The sequence below is a fragment of the Plecotus auritus genome (assembly GCF_963455305.1).
Source record: "Plecotus auritus genome assembly, chromosome: 4".
Lineage (NCBI taxonomy): Eukaryota > Metazoa > Chordata > Mammalia > Chiroptera > Vespertilionidae > Plecotus > Plecotus auritus.
The window spans coordinates 164266287-164285319 of NC_137775.1; the positions used below are offsets into that span (position 1 = coordinate 164266287).

At 38.7% G+C, this 19033-nt stretch overlaps 1 protein-coding gene across 1 annotated transcript in view; it reads right to left on the reverse strand.

Moving 5' to 3' along the window:
• LOC308246878 (uncharacterized protein) overlaps nucleotides 1-19033 on the reverse strand; it is a 49736-nt gene that overhangs the window by 25425 nt on the left and 5278 nt on the right. Inside the window, exons 2-4 of the mRNA XM_080665210.1 lie at nucleotides 17517-17623; nucleotides 6587-11359; nucleotides 5648-5720 (exon numbers count right to left, since the gene is read on the reverse strand). Of these exons, the coding sequence (XP_080521336.1) occupies nucleotides 5648-5720; nucleotides 6587-11338 (4825 nt within the window). The 5' untranslated portion in view covers nucleotides 11339-11359; nucleotides 17517-17623. The remainder of the gene's footprint in view (nucleotides 1-5647; nucleotides 5721-6586; nucleotides 11360-17516; nucleotides 17624-19033) is intronic.

Genomic DNA, 19033 nt, shown 5'->3' on the forward strand with positions numbered 1-19033 from the left:
TTACAGGGATCGGGTCTAAACCGGCAGTCAGACATCCCTTTCACAATCTGGGACTGCTGGTTCCTAACCGCTACCTGCCTGCCTGCCTGCCTGATTGCCCCTAACCACTCTGCCTGCTGGTCTTCTCACCTCCAACTGCCCCCACCACTGGTCTGCTCACCCCCAAATGCCCCCCCCTGCTGGCATGCTTGCCCCTACCTTCCCTCCCCACTGGCCTGCTCGCCCCCAACTTCCCCCCCCCGCTGTCCTGATCACCTCCATCTGACCCCCACTGATAGCCTGCTTGCCCCAACTGGCCCCTCCTGGTCTGCTTACCCCCAATGGCCCCGCCTCCCCACCAGCCTGATCACCCACAACTGCCTTCCCATCCTGGTCTGATCACCCACAACTGCCCTCCCCTCTTGGCCTCTAACTGCCTCTACCTCGACCCTGCCACCATGGCTTTGTCCAGAGGAACGTCCAGAAGGTCTCCCACTCTAATTAGCATATTACCCTTTTATTAGTATAGATATGTATGTAAGCATATATAGATACATATATATGTATACACACATATGTCCATGTTTATTTATATCCTCTTGGTTCTGTTTCTCTGGAGAACCCCAACTAATATGACTAAGGCACAAGTAGTTTGAGAAACTGGAATACCCCACACCCCAATCTAGATATAAAATATTTTTGTATGGCATGTCCCTCCTTAGTCACTCCTAATGTCCTTCAGTGGAAGCCACTCTTCTTATTTTTTTTCCACCAGAGTTTAGTTGTACATGCTCCAGGTGTTCATACACATAGAATCATATACTATATACTCCTCTGTGACTGGCTTCTTTTATTCAACATAAGGTAATTGAGATTGGCTCTAGTGTTGCATGTATCAGTAGTTTGTTCTTTTCTTATTGTCAAACTAGAGGCCTGATGCATGAAATTCGTTCAAGGGGCTTGGCCCCTGCCACTGCAACCTCGGGCTCCCACCGCCAGAAGGACATCCTGTCTAATTAGCATATTACACTTTTATTATTATAGATGTATTCTGTTTTGTCAATATAACACAATTTATCCAGTTTCCTTTAAATAGACATCCCATCCCAGTTATTTCAGTTTTCGGTAGTCATGAATAAAGCTGCTATTATTATTTTTGCACAAGTATTTTTGTGGACATGTATCTTCATTTCTCTTTGGTAAAAACCTTGACATGGAATTGCTTGATCAAATAGGTGTGTGTTTAACTTTATAAACAACTGTCAAGGCTTTGTCAAGGTATGGTAAGTCTGTGTGTCAGGCCACTGAGTAAGTCAAAATGAAATAAGGAACTCATGTCATCTCGCCTGCTAGTATAGGAATAAAGAAATAATGATATTCAGCACATCAGTATCATGAGTCTGAGGCTGCCAGGCACCACGATTTTACCCCCATCCTCCATCTGTAACATTGGTGATTTAGTATCATTGGTACCCATAATACCTGGCCTGATGTTATAATATCAAGTATGTTCTCACCCTCTTAGGAGTGGTCAGATGTGGCACCCATTGGCAAATGTTTATGTTTTTACAATATCTGTAATGAGCATAATTTCAGAATTGCCAAGATGAGCCAGCAAAACAAATCTGCTTTATACACATTGAGTGAATAGTTAGAAACTTAATACAGTTAGTTGAAATAACAAGGATAAAGTGACATCATGAGGATAACATATAGATATTGTATCCTACCAGGCAGATCTTGCTCCCTTGCAGACAACTGAGATGCCTTTTAAATAATAGCAGACCACGTGGATATTTACTGTTAACTCTCTAGGTATTACTAATTTTTCTTTCTTGATGGACCTGTGTATCATATACCATGACTCACTTTGAATGGTATTTTCCATTTTTCTAGGACTGTAAGAACAAGTTGAATCTTCCTGTGGCTATTTATACTCAATACACATCTTCAGTTTTTGAACACATGAAGCTCCTTGAAGAGCTGACTCCCTTCAGGAACTGGCTTGTGCCCTATGAGTGTCAAATACAACATTGTCAACTGTCTACCCTAGAAGGGCCAACTTTCCCACAGGGACTAGGCATGCTTGGACAAGAGTCTCTATTTCACATAATGTTTTTTAAAAAAAGAATGGTTAGACTTAGAGCAGGTGGTTATTCAGCTTTAAGCAGGCCATTGACCTTTGACTTCTCTTTAAGAATTTCTTCCTTATTGTTACATTTCTCTTAGCTAAGAGTCTATTTGTTAACTTTAAGTACTATTCACATGTTTATAAATCCCACATTGGGTGTGTATTTCATATCATAGGTATTTCCAAACTAATATACCAGTTATCCCTTCAGAGGAATACCAAGCTTAATATAAATTTAATTTTCTCTAATCCAGTGTCTGTGTATTTCATCATATGTTTTGAGGAAATATTGAAAGCATTGTTAATATGGGAAAATACAATGATTGTTCTACAAGCGATTTGGTGATATAAACAGTCTATATTTTTTCACCCCTGATGAGATATTTACTAGTAAACATGGTTGGCTTTTACTGAGCACTATTGGCTTCATAGTGCTCAGTAGAAGCCAACCACGTTTAAAGATACTCTGCCTCTTAGATCACTCATGCATATTTGATACTCAGGAATAATATTTCCTATCTCAAATAAGATTGAAAAAATAAACATTTCAAATTGTTTGAAGAAACATCCTGGGTATAATTTTTTTTTACTTTATACTTAATTTGGACATGAGTATTAACTAAAAGAACTACAGATATGTTTTGTTATGCTTTTATCTAACTGTTCTGTTCCCTGTTACCAATGTGATAATTAGTTTTTTAACTATTGAAGAAATATTGTTTTTAATTAAAAGCATATAAATTGATGTAATGCAATATACCTGTATATGAGGATGAGTGTTGGAAAATGGGTAAACAATATAGTGTGAGAACGAAGGTTGTGTGGTTAGGGGAAGGGGCTTGAATTATAGTATCAGTGACTACGTCCCTTTAACCAAAGACTGAAATGGAGCAACACAGTGTTTAAGTTCAAGCCAAGTTGGTAAAATACACCCTTCTTAGATCAATAAAACTGTTTAGTGTTTTATAAAAGTAAATTGCCTTTAATTTTAAACAAAATGTGGTCTATTTATACAATGAAAATTTATGTGACAATAAAAAGGAGTGAAGAATTGATACATGATACTACATGGATGGACCTTGAAAATATTATGCAAAGTGAAAAAAGCCATTCATGAAAGACCACATATTGTATGACTCCAATTATACGAAATGTCCAGAATAGGCAAATCCATAGAGACAGAGAGTTCTTGCCAGGGGTTAGGAGAAGGGGTGAATGGTGATTGAATGTTGTGGTGCATGGTTTCTTTTGGGGTGATGAGAGTGTTCTAAAATTGATTGTGCTGATGGTGCTAATGATATACTAACAGATATTGAATTGTGTACTTTTTTCTTTTTTAATTCTCACGTGAGGATATTTTTTCCATTGATTTTCAGATAGAATGGGAGGGAGGGAGGAGGGGAGGAGAGAGAGAGAAAAAACAAAGACAACATGACAGAGAAACATTGATTGGTTGCCTCCTACATGTGCCCTGACTGGGGGCGGGGATTGAACCCTCAACTGAGGTACAAAACCATGACCCTCTGAGGCAAACCAGCCAGGGCTGAATTATGTACTTTAAATGGGAGAATTTTATGGTATGTGAGTTATCTCAATAAAGATGTTTAAATTTGCTTCCTAATAAGAGCCTTCTGAGTGGCAGACATGTAAGGTATGCTATCCAGTTTAATCCTCATCAGATGCTTGCAAACCAAGTTTATTTTCCTCATCTTGCAAATGAGAAAACCAGAGTTCTAACTTACCTATGTATACAGGCCGGATGAATGACTCTCACAGTTTGGCTTGCACTGTAAGCCTGTCTATTTTCTAAGTATGAACTTTCCCCATTGGCTGTCTTGGTTTACCCTGTTTCCAAATTATAAGACCTACTGGGGCATCCATTCGTTGTGCTGTTATCAGTTGTGAGTTGATTTACCTATGTGAGTAGAGCTGATGATTTATGGAATAGGTGGAGCCCTGAGCAAGCTGCAAATAACCTGAGGGTACTGAGTCCTCATGAGTAGGGAGTTGAGGAAAAAAGTGGTAGAATTAACACGCAGTATCACAAATACTTAGTCCAACAATTTCTTTTCATACTTTGTTTTCCCCAATGGCAATTCAAAGAAAGAGAGAGGGAGAGAGAGAGAGAAAGGTGAGGAAGTTTGAAGAAAAGAATTAGTGCCCAACCAGGTGTGGCTCAGCAGTTGAGCATTGACCCAGGAACCAGGAGATCACCGGTTTGATTTCCCATTTGGGCATATACTCAGGTTGCGGTTGTGGGCTTGATCCCTACTAGGGGGCGTGCCAGAGGCAGCGGATCAGTGATTCTCTCTCATCATTGATGTTTCTATCTCTCCCTCTCCCTTTCTCCCTGAAATCAATAAAAATATTTTTTATAAGAAAAAATCAGTTAAAATTGTTTTTATTTTTAATGGACTTTCCTGAGCAGAAATTAGACCCCATTATTTTTGAAATATAGATGATAGGAATGGAATTTAAGACTAAAATTTCCTGTAGATAGAATACAAATTCACCTTTGAAGACAGACTAAGCATTTGTTTTGGGGAAAGCATTTCAATGGGCTCTTTGATTCTACAAGAGTAAAGAATCTCTTCTGAAAAGGGAAGTTGAATTTCTCTGCACAGTAATGTAATACCTTGTCCTCATTGTGGGTGGGGTGACATCTCTGCATTTTATATTTATTTTCAGAAAAAAAAACACACACATAATTCTTTCAGGGGACTTTAGAGGGTCTATAACCTAATATCCCAGTCAAGGGTTGGTGTTTAGGGGTTGTCTCATCTGGGAGAGTTGAGCAAGGGCTAACCTACAACATGGTTATTGAAAGAGGTGCTGAGGAGAGGGAAGCCCCTTGAAAAACCTTGTATAGGAGTTGGGCCTGTAAACTCTGAGGGTAGTCAAGGATGACAGGAATATGTAACAGGTTTCATCCTTCTATTATAACTTTTTTCCTCTTATGTCAAGCCTTTAGTTTAGTGTAACTGAATACTGTAGCCCAGTCTTAGTTGAGTTATGAAGGATGAAGGGACTGGCCTGTGAGCACTTTGGGGTGGGTAGCCACTTGGGAGAGCCTGCTACCAAATGGGCAAGTGGGCTGCAGAAGAGGGAAGCAACAATTTGGAGCAGGTTCAGCAGTAGATGTGGCTTCTAACAACAGGGACCTATTCGTGGAGAATCTGAGTATTCCCCAAAGATTCATAGAAACTAGTGAAAAGAACCCTGATAGGAAATAGACATCTTGATGACAAGAGGAATTGGGTTTAAAGCCTGTAATTTCTAAGTTATGTTATAGGGAGATATAAAGTAATGGATAAATAAATATATACAGTATTTGTTAAGTATTCCGTTTCATCTATATTATCATGTGTTTCACTTCATAGGCAATAGATATCTCTTAAAATCTGAGCCTCTAAGCTGTTTGTGGCTGTTCTGGCTGGTGTTAGTCCAGGAACAAGCTTCTGAGGATGGCATTCCCAGCACTGGAAAGCTGAGAGCACATATTGCCATGAGGAAGTTACCTAATCAGGCAGGGGTTACAGTGGTCAGGGAAGACTTCTTGGTAGTTGGTTACTTTAACTGAGTGTGATGGAGAAATTAGAACAGCCATATTCTGAAAATATTGGGTGAAAACAAGGAATTATTTGACAGAGAAAACAGCATTCATATAGCACAGGCTGAGATGTAAAGAGGGTAGTAAATGAAAAAAGAAGCCAGGGAGTTGGGATCTAAAGAACAGGTGGAACTAAGACTGTGTTGACAGGAGGCAAGAATGGGGAAACAGTTTCATCTGTACCAAATGGGAGCAAGAAGATGGATGGAGTTCAAGTTTGTGGCTACCTGGTTGTCTTCTCTGGTCCCCCTCCCATAGCAATGAATTGAGAGAAGGGCAAGGAGTGTAAGGAATTGTGTGTGTGTGTGTGTGTGTGTGTGTGTGTGTGTGCACGCGTGCGCAGGGGTAGATGGGGGATGGGAACAGAATGTTTACCTTCCACATACATTTTTATTGATACCAAGATGAGGAAGTGGCACTCTGGTGTGGATCTCTTTTTTAGTTCGATAAACAAAGGAGAGGCTTTCTCTTCCATATTCATCTAATTTAAATCTCTGCTTTCACAGTGAAGGAATAATTCATAATTCAGAAAATTCATAAGCATGATAGAATTTAAACAGATTTTATTGCCATACAACCAGTAATGATGTCACCAGTGGATATCAATTGAAACTTCTTAATCAAATATGTTAGTCTGAAAGTGCATATTTAAAACATTGAACAATTGACTCAACAGTGTGCCAAGTTCTGTGTGTAGACATGTTTAATGCCCTACAAAGACTTTTAATTTACTGGGGGAGACAAAAGCAAAATCTATGATCAGAGGTAAGCCAATAATGCCATTAAAATGCCATGGGGATAGAGGGAATAAGATCAGAGAGAAATATGAATAAACATATTTGAGCTAATATATCTTCTTAAATAACTTCTATATCATATGCTAGAGGGCCTTCAATGGAAAACCCTAGATAGAAGGACACTCTTTCTATGTTGCCACCACTTCTGAGTGGACCTGAATAAACAGACGTCATTGGTATTTTTATTTTTTTCTCTGTTCCATATTCAATAGAGATTTTCTTGCCTTCAGCCAGACCAGTGAGACGGCGCAGGAGGTTTTTGACTTCCTCCTTTTTCCACACATCTCCACTCTGCCAGAAGGAATTTATATTTTGTACTTTACTGAAGTACTGCTCTATCTCGGCCTTGTGCACAAGACTGTTGAGACCCCTCTTCTTCCCTAGGTAGAAAAGTGTGCTTGGCTGCTTGGACCTGCACATGCTCCTGTACTGTCTCCTGAAGGATCTATTTAAGGATGAAACATACTTTTCCATTAGCTTGGAATCTTCATCTAGCTCTTCATTTTCTGGCCAGAACAGGAGGCAGGCCAAGAAATAAGGGTCTGGGTATTGGTGACTTAGTTCTACGAATTGTAACACTTCTCTGAGATGTTTTTTAAGTATGGTAAGTGGCTGAATAAACTTGGAATTGGGTTTTAGACAATTGAGAATAATGTTGGCCAAAATGAAATTTTGTTTCTCCTTTGCCAGCCGTTTGTTTGGATTTTCCTGAAAGAGGAAAGTGTATTTGTTCACTATACTTTCCATAACAATTGCAGCCTCTTTGTGATTTGGATTAAGATATTCTAGAAGTCCAGAAAAACTATCTGCTTTCAAAGCTTCTAGATCTCTCCTGCAATTCTCCTCTTGGAGTAACTGACTCTCTTTGCTTTGTAATGGACCCACATCCACATGGCAGAAATGTTCCCTATATTTACTGAAACAACGACTAATTTTCTTGCTTAATAAGATCTCCGCTATTTCTTTTTGGATATTCCTTGTTTTCAAAAGACCCATATAATCAGTAAAAAAGTCAAAGCACTTTTTCATATCTGATTGTAAATTCTGTAAGTAGGAAGTGAACTTAGATAGAGCCAAATAATATTCATTTTTTGGTTTTGTAGGAATATTCCTCTTTCCTGATAAAAATTCTGCCATAATTTTTTTAGATAATTCATTTTCTTTGTGGAAACAGGGAGTGAGCTGAAGAATCTGAATAGTGTAAAGACCAACTTCTATTTCACCCAAGAAACCAGCTGTATTATACATGTCATATTTTCTTTTGGATTTCTGTAGTGACCAGGTCTCTGTTTCATAGTCTTTCCTATCAGTTTGCTCTTGGGATTTTTTGAAAGCTCTTGATGCATTTTCTGCAGCTTCTAGAAAATGTGTTAGATCATTTACAGTGATATCCCTACAGTTTTTGTTTGCATCCAACCACCATTTGATTTTACTTTTGTAGACCTGACCAAGTGTATCTGAGATATAGGAATTTTTAGGTGCTCTCTTTTTGGCCATATTTGCCCAGTCCAGAGCAGTGTCAAAGTTCTTCTCTTTAATGTAGAAATGTCTTGCTAAGGCCTGACAAATAAATGCATTTTGTGGGAATCGAAGAGTTCCTTCAGTCAAGACCCTTTCAACTTCATCATTCTGTAAAGCTTCGATTAATGGAGAAAACAAAGTGTCTGTTTCATCTCCATACTCTTTGCGCTGTCTTGTAAGCAGAAGAGTTTGTACGTCATGTTGAAATTTGTCTCTTCCTATTCCAGAATCATAGAATAAATTCTCTTTTAATATCTTCAATGCAATTTGACATTTATCCAAGTTATAGCTTCTTTCCAGTTCTTTTAGACAGCAATCGGCAATCAGAGGGTGAATGATGCGCACACCTGCACATCCCCCATATTCTGCCACTTCTGTGTTTATTAGAAGTGTGGAATAGGTTCCCATCTTGTCTTCTAGGCTTTCAGGTTTCCAGGGTGTACTAGTGCCTGTGATTCCCAAAAATATTTCACACTGTGACACTGAAATTGTAAAGTCAGTAACATAAGAGTTGAGTAGAGCCAGGAAAGAAATGAGTTGTGCTTCCTTGCTGTCAATATTCTGTCCTTTTAGGGTATTCTTGACTACATTTTCTATATATGTGTCATCAAAATTTTTTTTCATGATCATGAAGGAATAAAAATTTTCACAGTTCTTGTGTTGCTTTTCAATTTCCTCCAGTTTGGCTTCAAAAGCTCTTCGTTCCTTGGGAGAAAGTTGGTATTTTAGTGCAATACTATCTGCTAATTTTGCACTTTCATCAGGATTCTGGGATCTCATACAGTTTAAAATAATTACCAATGTTTTTTCATATCTCAAACCCTTCTCTACTAAAATGGAATGTATGGTATTCTGTAGAATGTAGACATTTTCCTGTTCTTCAAAATCATCTACTAGGAGAAGTACAGGAATGTAATCCTGATGGCTAGTTGCCTTATAGGTAATCAACTTGGTTACTTGTTCTCCAATTTCTTTAAAGTCAGTTGCTTTGTTTTTTAACACAGCACACCTGAAGTTTTTCTTTAGGTCCCACAGAACATTCATAGCCAATGTAGTACCCCCACAGCCTGGATGATGATAAAGATTGATAATTTTTACAAATATTGGTTTAGGAGACTCTGCACAACACTGTATCAGATCTTTAAGGTCTTCATAATTGTCTCTTTTGACAAAGGGTAAAGAATAGTTTTCAGAAGAAAAATAGAAGTTCCACCAGGATACTTTGCCACCTCGATAAAAGTGCTCTTCTTTTGTTTTCTGAAATTCTTGGAATTTAGATTTATTTTTCTCGATATCTGTGTCTTTACACTCATTTTCACAGAGAATTTCCAGTGCAGTTAAGACATCCTCTTCCTTTTTCTCCAGGATAACCGAAGATGATCCAGGGGAGGGCAAAAACCTTCTTGATGACCGAGTGACTGGTTTTAGTTTAAGGATAGTACTGTTTATCAATTCTAAATTTAAAGTGGAAATACAATGGCTTGTTAATTCATCTGTTATTGACAGTCTTGCTTGTAGTAGATCTTTCCAACGTTGATAAATCTGTGAGTCCACACAGATACACAGTATACTTTCCATTCCTTTCAGAGCTTGGTAGAAAGCACAGAAAGTTTCAATGAGTGGATCTCCTGGGCTTTCCACCAGAGAGAGTAATAGAAACACTACCAAAAATTTCCCTCTTCTCATTAGATTTTCATCTGTGAGAAATAAAATCAGTTTCCTGACTTCAGAAGCTCTTTCTTTCTGCCATAAGTGTGGTTCTAGAGGCTTATACCTCTCCTTTTTCAAGTCTGATCTGCCATTGCAGAAGATCCAGCTGGGCTGATCGAAAAGATTCAGGCTAGAAACTGCCTCTCTTGTAGTAGTCTTTTCCTCATATTGATTTGGAAAGTGAAGATTTGCTACCCGGCTTCTTTTGTAAGTTTTAGCCACCCCCTTGCTCTCAGATTCAGGATCAAACTCCAAAACAGCAAACAATTTAATTTCCTTTAGAAAATCTAAGTTCTTTGTTTGGTTTGGATGGCATTTATTTGTTACAAGAATATACCAATTGTAGTACGAATTATCTAGTGACTCTTGGTTTCCTATGAGAAGTTTAACCAGCTTTTGTCCTTCACTCTCCTTCTTATTTGCCTTCCTTTCATATTCTTCTTCAGCCTCTTTTCTCAATGCTGCTAGTGACTTTACTTTATTTGTAAATGCTTTGAAATCCTTATCCCGTTGGTTGACATTGGCCAGGATATCCTTAGAGCTAGCCCCATCTCTCACAAACAGTGAAGTATCTTGGCTTTGTTTCCATATTTCAGCTTTACATTTTTGCTCCTTAATGTAGAAATACTTTCCTTTACATACAGAGTGTTTTGGAATAACATCTACTTCAATGACAAATCTGTCAGATGGTGTGTTGTTCTGCAGAAGGACTTCCACAAATCTTGGCTCCCGAATGCACTTCTTGGCTTCATTGATCTCACTTTCTTCAAAATAATGTTTGATCATTGTATTGAAATGGTTAATGAAGGCATCTTTACTGGTGACTTCCACACCAACTATTTCTCCATGGGCTCCATGGGGTTTGTCCAAGACACCAAAATGGATGGTGCCATTGGTGCGTGAATTCATACAAGCTGATGCAAATCGGAAGACTTCATTGCTAAATTTCATCTTAATGTCCTTTTCGGTGGCTGTTTCTGTATTTGTGAGGGATTTGAACTCATGTATTGGGTCTATGAGATTGAGTGGTCCTGTTTCAGGTTGCATAAGAAGATAATGTTCTATGTAACGGTGGCTGCTGTGGAACTGATCAAAAGGATATGGCATACAAGTCAACTGCTCAGCTTTTAGATTTTCCTTTTCTTTGTCTTTAGTGGGCACTACTTCATTTAATGCATTTTCTTTTATAAGAACAGATTCTTGTTCTTTGGTATCTCTGGTCTCTCTAGGATTATGATCAATATTGGATGGCATTGATTGTTCTTTTTGTGTCTGTTGTAGCTTTTTTTGGTGTTTTTTTTGGGGGGGTTTTGTATGCTCTAATTTTCCGGAATCCTGATTGTAATTTTCAGGGAAAATATTATTCAATCTGTCATACGTGCGTTTTATCAAAAGTGCTGGACCCCGTGGTAGCCCCATGTCTCTAAGGTCCTTTTCAGTTAATTCCTGCAGGACTAATCCTGTCACTTCTTCATTGAACAGAATCTGCCCATATTTCTCATCGATCTTAAGGTCTTCTGTTACCCATTGTTTCACACGCTCTTTGTTCCAGCCTTTGGTCATTTCAGGTAGATTTACTTGTTCACTCATATCACAGCTGCAACTTTCTTCCTTGGAAAAAGTAATACAATAAGTATTTTAGTATGATACTTTATCATCGAAGTCAGAGTCAATTATGTATGTAATTTCATATAAACAGCATATATAAAATACTGTCCAAGGGTGAGTCTTAAAACTGCTTGGTACTTATTTTAACTTTTATAGTTGCAATTAACGCCCTTGTTTCCTATATGACTATGATTGTGATTATGACATAAGCAGTAGCTGCTAATTAGGGTGGCACACCCCTTTATCCTTATAATAATTTTCCCTTTTAAGCTTAACTTGGTGAAAGTTGCTTTTTTTTCATAACTCAAAACCAGAATCTTAAGTAATACAGAAATTAGTTCACATAGTTGAATATTGCAAATAAACCTTAAAATACAAAACTGGATTAGATGTGGGTTGGAGAATAGGAAACTACATCCACGGCTAGGAAGCTGGCCATTTTTGTTACACAGTAATAAGGCAGTTGGTTAACTCATCACTTGTCTTTCGGAACTCAAACTGTTAGGCCGACAAGGCTGGAGCTTTGGGGGATGTGATAGCAAAATGTTAGATAATTGATTTGGTTGGCTAAGTCTTGTGGCCCTCAGAGGTACTATAGAGTTAGCTGTAGTTCACAATGGGCTGGCAGGCCTGAAATTAGATAAGGAAAATAGTATGAGTTTTTAACTTTGTTATAACCATTTTAGCCTAAATTATTGATGTGAGAGTAATGAAGGTCCTACAATTATGTACTCGGTTGAATTGCAAGTTTTGAATATCCTAAAACACTTGAGATCAGGGGTTCTCAACCTTGGCTCACTGGGACTCCACATTCTGAAACTGATTTAATTGGTTGAGGGAGTGGAGTGGAGGTTAGGCATTAGTACTTTTTAGAAATTGTCTGGAATATCCTATTGTACAGATAAGGTTGAGGGCAGTTCTCACAGTGTAATCTCTAGATCAGAAGCATCAGCATCATGTGAAAGCTTGCTAGAAATGTAAATTTCCAGACCCCAACCCAGTCCTATTGACTCAGAATTAAAAAGATGAATCAATAATGTTTAAATAAGGGAAATAGGAAAGTAAAGGTATTATAAAGATAAGTAAACTAAAAGCATTAAGGATCAAACTAAACGTTACATTATAAAGAAAGAAAATACAAAGCATATACACTTTTCATATATCCACAGAATATGTATAAAACTATCATGTACATTCATAAAGATGAAAGGCTCTAACCAAACCATAACATAGAAAGATTAGAAAGGATATTTATCAGACAAAACTATTTTAGTCTGCCTTCCACAACAGTCCTCACTCTAACAGACACAGATCCCAGGAGCTAGAGAGAAGGAAGAACCTTAGAGAGGAAACAGAGACTTAAAATTTTATTTGTTTATGCAAACTGCCATCAGTTAAACCAGAGGTGAGACCAGGCAGGGGTGCTAATTGATGTGGTGTATTCCAGAGGAGCTGACCTGTGCCTTGCCCATTCATCTGGGAATTTGGGATTGACAACCTCACCAGTGTCATTAGGTCCCTGTGGCATGAAAATCAGATACTGAGACAGGCTCAAGGGTTGTCAGTAACAGAATGAATAACCCTGGGGCTTGCCACCCCTCCCTATAATGCTAGATGTTTGCAGGAGATGACCGTATAACAATGGCAGAGTTGAAAATTGGATGAGAAAGAAAAATAATATTAGGCATGTCTTCAGGGACCCCTCTGGTGGGAGAAAAAGATTTCCAGCCTTCTGAAACAAAGAATGAGTGGACCACCGAGGTAGGAATTATTTGAATTCATGGCATGGGGGTGAACACTACTGAGGAACAGTGAAATGAATTATTTCTCAAAGGATGTCAGCATAGAACCAAGACAGATTGTGGCTAATAAATGGGTGTCCCCTCTTAGCTGATGCCTCACTAATTTTTGTGTAAGACTGCCTCCCAGCACTAACACTACCAAGAATGTCAAATCTAGGTGGAGAGGATGGATAAAGATGAAACAGTCTTAAGTTTCACTTTTTCAACATGATATAATAGAGATAATGGAAGATTTTTGAAATCCCTTAGATAGAAGGCAGAATAAAAAATATGACTTCCATGTTATTTTAAACTTCAGTGTTAAAATATTTCAGGCTTTGAGAGTTTGCTGAGTATTTGCTTTTTATACATTTTAATGTATTTTGACCTCCATTCTGTAGACAGCTGAAGGGAAGAGACACTCATGCCCTCAGACACTATTCCTGTCATAATTTTTGGTGGCTCAATAGATATGTAGATTATCATTTCAATACATTGGCCTTGCACCCTCTTGACTGCCTCTTGTCTAATGATCTTGACCTCCATCCATCTCCACTCTCCTGGTCACACTATTGGCCTTATCATAATTGTTATGAGTTTAATTGTGACCCCCCCCCAAAATTCATGTGTTGAATTACTTGCGCCAGTACCACAGAATGTGAGCTTGTTTGGAGATAGGGGTGATTGCAGATGTAACTAGTTAACCGGAGGTCATCAGAGTGGGCCCAATTCAACATGGCTGGTATCTTTACCAGAAGGGGAAATCTGGACACAGAGCCACATATATAGGGATAACATCATGTGAAGATGAAGGCAGAGGTCAGGGTGATGCCTCTATAAGCCAAGGAATGCCAGAGATTGACAACAAACCATCAGAAGCTAAGGGAGACACATGGAGCACATTTTTCTCCACATCCTTCAGAAGGAACCAACCAATTCCTTGATCTTGAAGATATCCAGCCTCCAAAACTGTGAGACAATATATTTTTGTTGTATAAGCCACTCAGTTTGTCGTACTTGGTTATAGCGGCCCTAGGAAACTAATAGAATTACCAGTAACTACAAGCCTTCCATCATCTCAGATGCAAACATTTCACCATCATCTCCTGCCCCTAAGATTCACTACGTTTAGTGCTCAAACTCTACCAAGATCTGTAATCCATTGATACTATTACTTTCTCACTTTCCTCACCCCTTGGCATGCCCTCACCGCCTCTCATGATCCTGTTTAAATTTAAGTGTAATCACATAACTCTGCTCAAGACCCTCCAATGATTTCTCATCTCACTTGGAGTCAAAGCCAAAGTCCTTAGGTAAATTTCTACATGGCATGCTCATGCCACTTTTTTTTTAAAACCCTCATCACCTCCACCCACTCTGCTCACTCCACTCCAGCCATCCAGGTTGTCTTGCTGCTCCCCAAACATGCCAGGCATGTTGCTGCATCAGGTCTTTGTAGTAGCTATTCCTTCTTCTGGGAATGCTCTTTCTCAGGACACATAGCTCACACTCTCACTTGGGCCCTTTATTCAAATTCAGTGAGGCCTTTCTTGGCTACCCTTTTGAAATTTCAGTCCTTCCTCTAGTGCTTTCCATCAACCTTCCCTGCTTCATTTTTTAAAAAAAGAATTTACATACTGTATTTTACTTAATTATCTTCTCATTTTCTGAATATGACACCCAGGAGAGAAGACATTTTTGCCTTTTGTTCAGTGGTGAATCCCCTAATGCCTGACATAAAGTAAGTACTCAGTAAATATTTATTGAACGAAGAAATTAATATTTTTAGAGTAGTGGAATGCTTGAACTATTTTTGGGAACCCATGAGTTAGCATTGCCTATGGAACAAAGGACTTGGGAAATTTCTCTTTTCCTACCTTTACTCATTTCACCCACCCCCATCCCCTGCCTTTGCAATCACCAATCTATTCTCTGTATCAATGAATTTGTCTTTTTTTTTTCCAATTCAATATATAAATGAGATCATACAGTATTTGTTCTCCTGTGTCTTACTTTTTTCAGTTAGCAGGTTTTCAAGGTCTATCCATGTTGTCACCAATGGCAGGATTTATTTCTCATGGTTGAATTGTATGTATCAACCACATTTTTTTAATCCATTCATCACTCAGTGAACACTTGGGTTGTTTCCGTAAATAATGCTGCAGTGAACATAGGGGTGCAGATATCTTTTTGAGACAGTGTTTTTATTTTCTTTGGATAAATACCCAGAAGTGGAATCGCTAGGTCATATGGTAGTTCTTTCTATTTTTGAGAAACCTCCTTAATGTTTTTTATTGGGGACTGTACCAATTTACATTCCCACCAACAGTGCCTACGGGCTCCCTTTTCTCTATATTTTCACCAACACTTGTTATTTCTTGTCTTTTTTATAATAGCCAATCTAACAGGTATGAGGTGATATCTCATTATAGTTTTTAAATTTCTTCATTTTGTCATTAGATCAGAACCAAATCCAGCTTCCGAGTCAGATGGTCATAATGAGTGAGAAAGGAGTTTCATTTTTTAAAAAGAAAAGTTGGTAGACATATGTTCTTCATCGCTCATTACAGCAACCTGAGCCCCAGTTTCCTAACACCTCTTATTAGTTTTTGCTGTCTCATTTACAGTCCCTGAAGGAGCATGTTTCTCATACAGGGTTTTCTATCCTAGGTCCTCATGAGCCAGACTTCCAGGGGCCTCTGCAGTGTTAACTGCTCTTGTTACTCTCGGCAAATGGACTCTCCTCTGGAGATGGTCTTATCACTCTCCACAGACTTACTGTGTTCACATCTGAGGCAGTCTCTTATCTTATCCAGAGTACTCCAGCATTCTACAAGAAGCAGCACATGAAGGATTTCCTGCTTATCAGCACTACATGCCCAGAGACACTCTGTGTGTGTGTGTGTGAGAGAGAGAGGGAGAGAGACACTAGGGAGATGGAAGCACCTGTCTCAAATAGGGTGAATGATATCTGTCCTACCAAACCTGTGTTTTTTTTTAACTTAGCTTACAGATTCCCCCATTATTCAAAGATGAAGACTCTTTATAACATAAACAAATTTCTCAGCTGCCCACCCCTTGACAGGAGCTCAGAAGATACATAATGGTTTGAAGCTATTATATATTTGGTAATGCTTTCACATGAATTTGTCACTCTGTCAATTTTGAGCATCTTATATGGTCTAACATCCATATTTGGCTGGAGCCATGTATTTAATTCAAGGTGACAATGATTTGGGCAAAAAGGTTTTAATAATGCTTCGACATAATTCCTTGGCATAATCAGTGTCTTCAACCTAGTTTAGGGTGATGACTTGTTAATCTATATATATATATATAAAAGGCTAAGGGACCGACCGTCCATCCATCCAACCAATCTACTGACCGGCCGTACATATGACGCCCACTGGCAATTTAAAATAAACATTGACTCACGCATGCACAATACATATAAAGCTCTTGCTGGCACCAATCGCCTTTGTGTTTTAATTTTTTAATACTATATTATATATACTATTTTGATATGTAATTTTTTGCAGTAATGTAATTACCACACGAAGCTTTCTTCTAATTAATTTCCTTTCAATGTGCATGAATCCGTGCACCAGGCCACTAATATTTATATAAAACTCTAGTATACTTCACTGCCCTGAGACTTACAAAGTCCTTTCGTGAACATTATTTGATTTGATTTATATCTTAAAGTGTTGGCATATTTTTTAAACACAAGAGGCCTTTATATTTGTCAAGAAGCTACCTAGTGTAAATAAAGGGGGAGCAGCCTGGCCAGCATGGCTCAGTGATTGAGCATTGAGCTATGAACCAGGAGGTCACGGTTCCATTCCCAGTCAGGGCACATGCCTGGGTTGCAGGCTTGATCCCCAGTGTGGGGACTGCAGGAGGCAGCCGATTGATGATTCGTTCTCATCATTGATGTCTCTATTCCTCTCCCTTCATCTCCCTTCCTCTCTGAAATCAATAAAAATATTAAAAAATAAATAAAGTAAATGGGGGTGGGGCAGTTGTGATCAGGAAAATAAATTCATGATTAAATTGTGTCTCCTTTCAGCCAACCTATTTTCCCATTCATGGTGCAGGGGAATTGGCCCAGAACCAGAGAGTTGTCTTGGTTATAGTTTTTGTTTTGCTTTTTCAAATGGGTGAAGGTGTTGTTCTGGTTGGAGCTGGGGAGAAGACCTCCACCTTATATCCTTTATTCTGTTTTGGGAATATTTTGAACCCCAGAGTTCTCCTTATGCGTACTTAATTTCAGGATCTATTTCCCAAGGACTTATATTTTCTCTTGGGCGAGGAGTGGGGTGGGATAGGCGATCAGGAAGGAACAAACCAGAAGGGCAAGCACTGGTGCCCAGCCCTACCTCTTAGAGGCTGGGCCCTCGCATGTTCTTATCTCCAGGAAGGAATTCTTGCGATCTTGGTTGGTCTCCAGCAGATCCACGCCCTGCTCTGATGTTCAGAAATGAAACTGCAAAGCAAATTAGTTTCATTTTACAAAGTGCACTCTAAAATTCTGTATTTCTTTGCATAGTCTCTGTACAAGCTAGTTGTGAAAGAAATCCTTAAAATAATTAAACTTTGGAGGGTTTAATATTTAACTAGATGTAAACTTTTTGATATCATCTTGAATTATATAGGACAGAGTTTGGCAAGCTCTTGGCTACAATTTTCTATACAGTTTGGTATGTTTCAATTCTTGATCTTCTGATCTATATTTTACTTAGCTCTTCGAGCCTCATCACCAGAGCCTTCCACCTCCAGAAATGCTCTGCACTCTCTTTGTGTGAAGGTTTCTTTTTAAAAGAATTCTGCAGTCAGTGTAAGTTACATCTAGCAACATGTATATGAAAGTAATGAGATTTCTCATCCTTTCAGAATTGCTTTGTTAGAAATAGCTTATGTACACTTGAAAGTATATTCATTTTCATAGTTCTGATTAGTTTTTAGAATTAGTTTTAAAATATAGCCTTTAAAGAAAGTTGATGAAATATATCTTTAAAGCCCATACCAGAGCTTTACTGAAAACTTCCACTTTTTATTTCGGCAACTTGAAATAAATCTTCATGAGGTTCTTTGATTTGTTAGATTAGTTGCCTTTTCTTGAGTTTGCAAGAGTCATGTTCTGGAAAGCACCTACAAGGAAGTAGAGATGTAGGCAGAACAGACCTAGTCCTGAGACATATTTGTTGAGAATCTGTTACATCAAAAAAAAGGGACATCTTTTTCTCTAAACTTTCTACTTTGAAAATTTTCAAACATACAGAAGATTGGAAAGAATAGTGAAAGGAACATCCTTCACCTAGCACATCTCTTCTATATTTAAATATTTTAAATAAAATCAATAAGCAATCAGAAAAGTGTTGCGGGCATTCTTTCTTTTTTTTTTAAATATATTTTATTGATATTTTACAGAGAGGAAGGGAGAGGGATAGAGAGCTAGAAACATCGATCAGCTGCCTCCTGCACACCTCCCACTGGGGATGTGCCCGCAACCAAGGTACATGCCCTTGACCGGAATCGAACCCGGGACCCTTCAGTCCGCAGGCCGATGCTCTATCCACTGAGCCAAACCGGCTTCGGCGCGGGCATTCTTTCTTTCTTTCTCTTCTTCTACATTCCACGTTCAATGTGGAGCAAATCCTATAGGCTTTATCTTCAAAACATGCCCAGCATCTGACTGCCGACCACCACCTCACTGCTGCCACACGGTCTAAGCCCCATCTTCTCTTCCTGCATTATAGGAGTTGCACCCTCACTAGTTTCCCTCTTGCTGTTATTGACCCCTTTGGGGACGGCTCAAAATAGCAGCCTGAGGGAGGATCCAAGATGGCGGCGTAGGTAAACACCTAAACTGCTGCCTCGCACAACAATTTCGAAA